Source organism: Chlorocebus sabaeus, chromosome 7 (genome assembly GCF_047675955.1).
Source record: "Chlorocebus sabaeus isolate Y175 chromosome 7, mChlSab1.0.hap1, whole genome shotgun sequence".
In the NCBI taxonomy this organism is placed as follows: domain Eukaryota; kingdom Metazoa; phylum Chordata; class Mammalia; order Primates; family Cercopithecidae; genus Chlorocebus; species Chlorocebus sabaeus.
The window spans coordinates 100,510,325-100,520,262 of NC_132910.1; the positions used below are offsets into that span (position 1 = coordinate 100,510,325).

The 9,938-nt window shown below is 34.6% G+C and overlaps 1 protein-coding gene across 1 annotated transcript in view; it reads right to left on the minus strand.

The window, feature by feature from the left end:
* Positions 1–8,354, minus strand: part of IQCM (IQ motif containing M) — a 398,588-nt gene extending 390,234 nt beyond the window's left edge. Inside the window, 2 exon segments of the mRNA XM_007999956.3 lie at positions 1,025–1,107; positions 8,318–8,354. Of these exon segments, the coding sequence (XP_007998147.3) occupies positions 1,025–1,107; positions 8,318–8,354 (120 nt within the window).
* Between the last annotated feature and the right edge of the window lie 1,584 nt (positions 8,355–9,938).

Genomic DNA, 9,938 nt, shown 5'->3' on the forward strand with positions numbered 1-9,938 from the left:
GACTGTGAAACGTTCATCCCATGTTCCCACCAGTGAAATTAATATAATTGAAAATCTTTTAAATTGGTTAGAAGAAAAACTAGTTAAGCAATGTGTACAATGTTGATTACAAGATTAAAACTATGTATGGCCAGTCTTGGCATAGAGGACCATTCAAAAGAAACATAAGTAAAAATTAGAATCCTCCTCCCTAACCGCAAGAAATATTGAAAAATTTTTAAAAGCTTACTTAAAAATTTGTTTAAAAAAATTTTTAAGTATTCAAAAGGGGACTAGGATCATTTGACACACAGTAAACCATCCAAAGGTACCCTCCCTGCACCTGTCTTCCCAAACGGCCTTCGCTCACAATAGTTACCCCTTCCCCAAATTTGCTGCCTCCCCTATAGATGCTCTCTTCCAAAATGTCACCCTGTGCTGTGCTGACACTCCTCCATCTCTTTGCTATCCCTTTCCCTTTCACTCCTTCTTCTCACATTCCAAATATATGCCATTCAGCAAATATTTATTGAGCCAAGCATAATCATTATTGCTAGAGATACAACATTCAAAAAACAGTCTACACCCTCAAGGATCTATCAGACCAGCAAACAGACAATCCTAATGCAAAAAGACACATGGAATATAATGTATCCTGCTAAGGTAATCATGCTAAGAGTATAGAAGAGATCATCTCACAATATGTTTTCTAGTTTAGCTTTGTCTAAACAGCATTTAAAGGGATATTTACTTGAGATGATAAATCCAATTATTTATATTTAAATTCTTCAAAAAATTAAAATTGTATTAAATGTACAAATTAAACACATTTGTATAATTAAAATTCATATAACTAAAAAATCTTATTTTAAAATGTCATTTGAAATCAATTGTTATAGCTAGTGAGGATTTCATTTTTCTCTTCAATTCTATTCTCTTTTCTATTTATTTGATCACATATCAGGGTTTATGCAATCCTTTGGAATAATCATTGTAGTATGCAAAAATTTTTAAATGTAACATTAGATAAATGCAAAGGACTAACCTCATTTATTTTCTCATAATGTTGGGCAATGAGAGTTTTTGCTTCTTGAAAAAAGTCTTGCTTGGTGATCTCTAATGTAGGACCTAATATAGAAACAGAGAAACATTTTTTAAGCAGTTAATGTGAAAGTAAATTTTATAAGTTGACATTATAAAAGGAAGCAAAAGAATATAATGATCTCTTAACATAATATTTTGCTTTTAAGAAGAAATATAAGCTTGTAATGGTCATGTGATAAGATAGGTTATCCTAAGTTACTTCAGTCCAGAGAAACAAAGAAAATATACAAAACAGAAACACCCTTCAGTTCTGAAAGTCCTTTAAATGTTACTGTATAGAAGATACAACAACATGTTTTGGGCACAAAAGTTATTAACAAGTCTGTGTTTTTCATACTTGATGACTAATGTATGAAGCTGTACATTTCCTCAAGAGTATTTACCTTCCAACTTGTTGATAAAATGATAACTGTAAAATAAAATGCCTCAATAAATTAAATAGAAGCAGCACTGAAATAAAAAAAACACATACCTATGGATGGATGATGCTATAACAATTCTTATTTCTATTTTTCGAAGTTTCTTAATTTCTTTCTACTTTTCTTTTTTTGTGTGTGAGACAGAGTCTCCCTCTGTTGCCCAATCTGGAGTACAGTGGCACAATTATGGCTGAGTGCAACCTCTGCTTTCCAAGCTCGAGCAATCCTCCCACCTCAGCCTTCTGAGTATCTGGAACTATAGGCATGCACCACCACATCCAGCTAATTTTTGTACTTATTTTAGAAATGGAGTTTCACCATGTTGCCCAGGCTGGTCTTGAACTTCAGGGCTCAAGCAATCTACCTACCTTGGTCTCCCAAAGTGCTGGGATTACAGGTATGACCCAAAGCACCCAGCTTAAGTTTCTTAATTTCTTTTAACCAGGGCTATGTATACAATTCTACAGCATGTAGACTATATCCTTCTCATTTAGCCTTGTCTAAGTTTTCCTCTTTATATATTTTCTTTATTATTAGCTGATTGTGTGCTTGCTTCAGCAGCACAAATACTAAAAATTGAATTATATTAGAGGATCCAGACACTTAAAAGCGTTTCTTGGCTTCCTCCTCTTAACTCGAACTCAGCAAAATTTAAATATATTACCTATTCAAAGTCTGGCCAGTGGGCTCTCTGTTTTTATAACTCTACCTCCGTTAGTACTCTTACTATGAAGGTTTTTCTCCTCTTCACCCACTCAAATTTTAAGCAATTAAAAACTCAATCTTCATGTAAATCAAAACTATAATGAGATACCACCACACTCAACAAAATGGCTAAAATTTAAAAAACTGATAACACCAAATGTTGATGAGGCTGTAGAGTTACTGGAACCCTCAAGTATTGCTGGTAGAAACGTAAAATAGCACAATCAGTTCGGAAAAGGTATGGCAATCTCTTATAAAGCTAAATATACTTCCATCCTACAACCCAGCAATTCCACTCCTAGGTATTTACCAGAGAGAATGAAAATGTATGTTTTCAAAAGATTTGTACAAAAATGTTTACAGTAGCTTTACTCATAATAATTCTAAATTGAAAACAGCCCAGACATATAACAACAGGAGAGTTGATAAGCTATGGTTATATGTGTACAATAAACTACTACTTAGCAATAAAAAGAGATACTGACATGTACAACACTATGGATAAATTTCAAAAATATTATGCCAAGTTAAAGCAGACTTACACAAAAAAGCACATACTATATGGTTCCACTTATACAAAGTTCTAGAACAGATAAAACTAATCTATGGTAGAAAAAACAAACAAAAGAGTTATTATTCTGTTGGAAGGTATGATGGATTAACTGAGAAGTGACATGAAGGAAATTTCTGGAGTGATGGGAATGTTCTGTATTTTGATAGGAATTTGGATTACACAGGCATATATTATCATTAGTGTACTCATTGTACACCTAAGATTTGTGCATTTCATTGTATGTACATTTTATATCAAAAGAAGAAAACTATAAACAAATAATGAATTCTAACTAATGATATGCATGTTGATTGATGGATGAGTATGTGACAAATCAAGTACAGTAAAATATTAATGGTAAGAAACTTGGTAGTAAGTATATGGGCATTGATTTAACATTCTTTCAAGTTTGCTGTATGCTTGAAAATTTCACAATAAATTATTGAAGGCCAAACTCTCCCTTTATTCTTGCACAAAATATCTCCTTGCTTTTCACCAGGTAGACTCACAGGCCACAGGCAGCTGCTACCTTAGGGTAATGAGGTCCTGAGGAATGAAGCCTGGTTCACATTAATTTCCCAATTCAAAGCCAAAAGAAGCACTGTCCTCACATGGAAAGGGCAAGAGTTCTGGAATTAAAACTGTTTCATCAAATTTCAACTAAAATCTAATTTTGCTTTGAGGAGGCCTCTAGCCAGAGCATTTACTTCATAGAGGAAAGGTAGGGAGTTACCCCTAGGTGTAACTTCATAACCTGTCCTCCTTTCCCTTCTCTCATGACAGCCCTTTCCTCCTTTATTTCCCTTCTTCTTACTAATCAAATATCCCTTACCATTACTTTAATTACAATCACTTATAATTACAATATTGTCATGTGTTGTGCACGTGACAAGCAATATAATTTATTAATATATTAAGTCACTGGGTTGTTTTGTTGTTGGAAATGTAGCTTTGTGGAAATCATCATGTCTTCATTTCAGACAAGATCTTAGAGATGAGCTAGTCTTTATTTACAGGCAAAGTTCTGAGATGCAGAGACCTGACAGCCTGCTGAAGTCACACAGCAGTGCTGCGGCTCTGCATAGGTACTGTGCTCCTGAGTTCCTTGCTGCTCTTTTCTACAAATCTACTGCTTTTTCCAATGCCATGTACTCCCTCTAAGTACTGGAAATTCCTCTGAAACTTGGCTGGTCACCCTGGTGAGATACACACATTTCCCTGACACTTGCATTTTAAGCCAGCACTCCTGCCCCTTTTTGTCATTTAATGTGCTGATGCAGCTGTTCCGATTTCCCCCTTTGTAACTAGAATTAGCTTTTGACAGAGTAGTTAAATTCCCAAAGTAGCATTTTCTTCCTTACTGGGCTCTTTGTTGATTAGTCCCTGATTTCCCCTGTCCACAAATGCCACCCATCACCTGTGGACCGTGGAGAAACTATATGTGATCTGGCAGCCCTAATGTCCTTATTGGGGCCAGAAAGCAGATCTTGACATATCAAGGTATTGACACAGCATACCCATACAGTCAGGTCATGAGATTATTGAGCAGAACAAGGCCTGAGACTTGTTCATAAAGGAGCAGAGAAAGGCAGCCATGGTCAGAAAGTAGAAATTTCACATAGATCCTGAAATGGCTCCAATGAAGGCATGTGGACATTGACTTCCAGCTGGCAGTCCTGAGTCCTTGTTGTCATTCGAGGCAATGAGGTAGCTGTTCTGATTTTCTACCATCACTAAAAAGTAGCCTTTGAACAAAAGAGTTAAATTCACAAGATACAACAAGATAACTCATACCTCAATGCCTTAGAAAAGACAATGCTAGCATCATTTATTTTTATAATTTCCAAGCACAAGTATCTATTCCACAAATGAGTCTAAAAATTACAAGAAATTAAGCAACATTTATATTAAAGCTCCAGCTAGTCAATAATCTTTGAGGCTTCTCTTTTCCTTGTTCGTAATGGGGTAAGAATATAAGTTTGCATCTTTTACACGTTCAAGTGCACTTCATCTATTATTTTGAGGAAACCAAGGTCTGTTCCTTCTTTATTACAAAAACTATACTTATAACTTAATTTGCAAATACATATTGATAGTATATAAAATGATTTTTAAGAGCTCTTATTCCTGAGTCACACAATTTTGTGCTTGAATTCCAGTTTGCTCATGAACCTTATTGTCTTAAGCCTTGTTTTTTCATTTGTAAACTGAGGATAATAATAACATATGTCACAGAGATTTGTTTGAAGATTAACTTAAACATTGTTACAAAACAGCACAGCACCTGACATATAAGCTTTCAATAAATGTGAGAAATTTTATTATTTTTGATATTATTGTATTACTATCATTGGGCTAAACTTTTCTCCAAGAGTGTTTATATAATTACTTTTTTAAGTCAATCCTCATTTCTTCAAAATCACAAAGATAACTTCCTGATGCAGTTTGGGTAAATTGTCTTATTAAAATTCCTTTTATCCAAAACTAACCAACATGTTTGCAATTAATCAAATATTTTCATACATAGGATTCTTCATGTTATTAAAGCCCCCAAAAGAAATAGTAAGTCATTATAAGCAATAAATGTTTTGCAGTAAAGTTCATGAAGAGGTTGAAATGGTCATATTAAACTCATCTAACACATGAGTGTAAATACTAACATTCCATAGAAAAAAATATATATGAGTAGCTCTAATCCCAAATATTTCACTAGCCTAAAACATTTTCATACATTTCTTTTATCTTTAAAAAAATCTCATTTTTCATACATCATCAGCTTAACACAATTGTAATGATGATTCATAAAACCAGATTTCTCTACTACTTTAGAGGTTCTACAGAGTTGCTCCAGTGAACCTCTGAAGTGAAGATACAAAAAGAAAATCTAGTTATGGAAACTATGACAGAGAATGAGCCATCTCTTAATTAGAATCATTAATTAGTATCCAAAAAGCCCCAGGGGCTTAAAAACATTTGTTTTTCATAACCATAATAAAAACAACTGGTCATACTCAGAGGGTTTCCATCCTTCCCATTAATAGGCTACATTTTCAGAGAGGCTTCACATAAATTTATTTAAAAGATAATCTTAAGCAAAAATGTGTGACCACATGGCTAAGGCCAACCCTGTGTGTGTAATCAGAGTAAATGCCTGACAGGTGTAACAAAAGCCTCACCTCAGACACAACGGACTCAGTTTAGCACATATTAGTTAAGTACCTACTAAGTGCTAGATGCTGTTTTGATGCTAAATGTGCTAAAATAAGTAAGACTAGCTATTTCTGTCTTCCAAGTTCTTAAGAATCTAGTGCCAGAAAAAAATGTGTAAATAAATGCCTTGACAGTCATTTAAGATGGTCACCGTGATAGAAGCCAACATAAACCACCAACACCCCCTACTGCTAGCTCACTAATGTGAATTTCCCTTTAAAAAGATAAAGCTTTACACTGTATTATTGAAAACAATATTGAAAACAGAAATGTCCCAAGAGAAATAACACGTGAATGGAAGCCAGGCTAAGGCAGTGGTTTTAAATATGTGCTTCATTAATTTCATGTGCCTTGGGGCTGCTTCCTTCTTTCAATCAGAGAAGCTCAGATCTTATCTGATTTACATATTTGAGCTCTTCCTAAGTTTTATTTTGCAGAATTTCTTTGCTGAAAAGTAAACACACACCAGCTAAGCAAAAAACAAATAAAGGTCTGAATAACAGTGCATCTGTGGAAAGAACCTGCTTGTAAACAGGTTCAGATGGAGAGAAGGATTCGAGTGCCAAGAAGTGGGGAGAAGCTGTAGAGAGGAGAAGCTGAAGAGGAGAGAAACTGGAACTAAGGCCATCAGTTCTGGGGTAAAGAGTTATGGAAGCTGGAAAGTAAGTAGAAGCTCTTTGGACAAAAACTTCAAATATAATAATTTATATTAATTTCATTACATGTAAGTGAAGAAAACACAAATTATTTTTAATTTCTTCCTAAAAAGAGTTAAAGAACCAAATAAAACCCAAATTTCAAGTGGCATCTGGTTATCATCTCCTAAAACACATATTCAACATGTTTTCCCATAATATATTCTTCATTAAGATTCAACTCTTCACTTCTAAATTAAAGGCACTCTCTTGAGTTGTCTCTTATTGACTCACTTTCCCCCTCCCTTATTCTCTGGTCTTCTTTAACAAAGTATCTTGCCTTCTTTGCACCAAGAAATGCTAATAAGTTTCATATATACCTCAGACAGATTTTACAGGTACTGCCCAAAAATCTTTCTATGTTAATATTTCTCAGACTGTGGTCAGGTTGCTAAGGAGATGTAGGGAAATGCCAAGCTCATAGCATCAAGGTCATGTGGGCATGACCTAAGGCAAAATGGAACTAGAGAACATTCCTCCTCCACTTCCTGGATCTTCCACCCTTTCTGACCTCCCCATCTTTAAAAATGTTCTGTGTTATCCAAATAAAAACAGAGTTAAAGTGATCATCACAGAGCTCTATTGGCAGCCCTGGGCAGATGCCAGCTGGCCTGTATCATATACTGTCATGGGTAACAGAAGCCAAGAGGAAGTAGCAGAACAGTAATAGCCTCAGCTCTATGTGCAGCACTATATCTTAGGATTGCTTGTATTTGTTGCCAAGTCTAGATTAACTCTAAAAGAAATATAATGTGTAATTAATAATAACGTATGGTATACCTGAAATTTGCTAAGAGAGCTCTTAAGTGGTCTCATCACACCAGAAAAAAAGCTAACTATGTGAAGTAAAAGATATTATAATTAGCTTGATAGTGGTAATAATTTTACAATGTGTACGCATGTTAACACACACGTTGCACACCTTAATATATATTCAATTTTTATTTGTGAATTATACCTCAATAAAGGTGGATCATACAGTGTAAACTGAATATGTAATTTATATGTAATTTAAATTTTTCTAGTAGACATACTAAAATAGGTGAAATTAATTTGTATAACATAATTTTCATAGAATATTTAAATAAAATACATCTAAATATTACCATTTCAACATTAATCAATATTTAAAATGAATTAGATATTTTACATTCTTTTTTGTTCCATCTTCAAAACTCTATATGTATTTTGTTTGTAGTTACATACATCTCAACTCACATGCTAAATTTTTATCAGAACTATTTAATCTGTATTTACATTTTATAAAATCATCACTTGAAAAAATAGATTTACATGCCCAAATTTGCTCCAAACATGCTTAAAGGTTTTCCAATAACTGAATTATCAGTTTTTAATTTTAAATTAAAATTCATTAAATTTAAATTAAATATTCAGTTCCTTAGTTTCACCAGCCACATTTCAAGGACTGAATAACCCACGTGACAAGTGGATACCATATGGGACAGCACAATAAGTTAAAAAGATCTCTCAAAAATTGGTTATTTTTAAATAAAGGGAATGGAATAAATCCTTTCAAGATGTGCCAATAAGTGTAGTGCTCTGAGGGTCACTAATTAATAGAAAAGACTGGTTAAAACAGTTGGAGTGTTATGACTTGTATGTCAAGTTGTTAGGTAAGCATAGATACTCACATTTTGCTTTTTCAGGCGTAGCCTCTGCAGTAGTCATGAGGGGCAATTAGGATGATCTTCTTTTTTAAAGTGTGAGCTCCAAGTCCTTAAACACAGTTACATTAAGTAATTCAGTGATGATAAATATTTATTTTTAGCTATTTCTTTTGCTCACTTATAGGCAAATAGGGTGAATGATTAAAAATTTTTATATGTCATTTCTGTGCTCTATAACCTTCAATGCCTTCCCCTCCAAAACACAGTAACAATAGCTAGCATTGGGTAGGGCTCTGTAGTTTATTGAATGCTCATATACACATTGCCTTACTGGATCTAAGCAACCTGATAGGAACTATTATGATGAATATTTGGCAGATGTGGATATGGGAGCTTAGAGAAGTAAAATAATTTGTCAAGGTAAGAAATTATGTAGTGGCATGTGCAAAACTCAAATCCAGATGTTTGGGCTCAAGACCCTATGCAGGTCTCTCTGATTTCCTACTACTTTCTACTACTTGCTTTCTTACAACTTTCAACTAATATCCAGTTAATACCTGGCACATACCTTATACACTCCTGCCCTCAGCTTAGGTTTATGCCAGCCTTCCACTCAGAATGCCTTGACCTCTCATCTATATTTATTTATATCCTACCTGCCCTCAAAGCCTAGGTTCAAATCCTACCTCTTCCATGACGACCCAGCCTCTGTTCCTGTGATCTGTTCCTCTCTTAAATACAGTAGTTATGTTGTCTGTGCCTCTCCCTATAAATTTATCAGATGCTGTCTGTGTACGGGGCTAAAAACACAGAGTGATCGACATATACTATATCTATATTCCTAATTTAGTCCTATATATTCCCAGTTAGACTCCAAATGCCTTGAAAATAAAACTATACTTTATAAAAGTAGTTCTCAATGCTGGATGACTATCAGACTCACCTAAGGAGTTTTTAACCATATGCCTAGAGTGGGACCTAGGCATCTGCATTTTTTAAAGTTTCCCAGAATATTTAAACGTTCAGTTAGAGGAATGAAATCTGCCTTGTGCCTCATCCTTCATGGTTCCCAGCTCAGTGCATTGCATTCTGGAGGTGCTCAATAACGGGCTGATTAATGGGTTCATTAGCTGAGCCCTTGTACATTTGACATTATCATTACTTCAAAAGCATTATCCAAAATGTATCAAATGCTACCTCTATAGCCAAGGAGTCAGTTACACCAGTGCATACTACTATATGCTCAAATGGCTTTACAATTAGAAATGGGAATATTAAATGCTTTAGCAGAGTTCCATGGAGGCCCTTGTTCTAAGAGTCTATGTATAATTGTTCAGTTGGCAGACTTCACTAACAAACTATGAGTTCAGAATTCAAAACCTATTAAATAATTTGGTAATTATTTCAGTAAATCTGTAAGCCAGCTTTGCCCTATGAAAGGCAGGACCCTGTAGCCTCACGCTCTTAGATAAAAGGCTACAACACTTTTCTTCAGCTTCTATCCAGAGGGGGGAAAATACTATTGCATTACAGTTTTAAAATAGCAAATCTGGAACATCCAAAAATGATTAAATCTCAAATTGTCAGCATCACCTCATGGGCTAGAGCACAGAACATGTTACCTTGTCTGCCTAGTTCTGCAAAT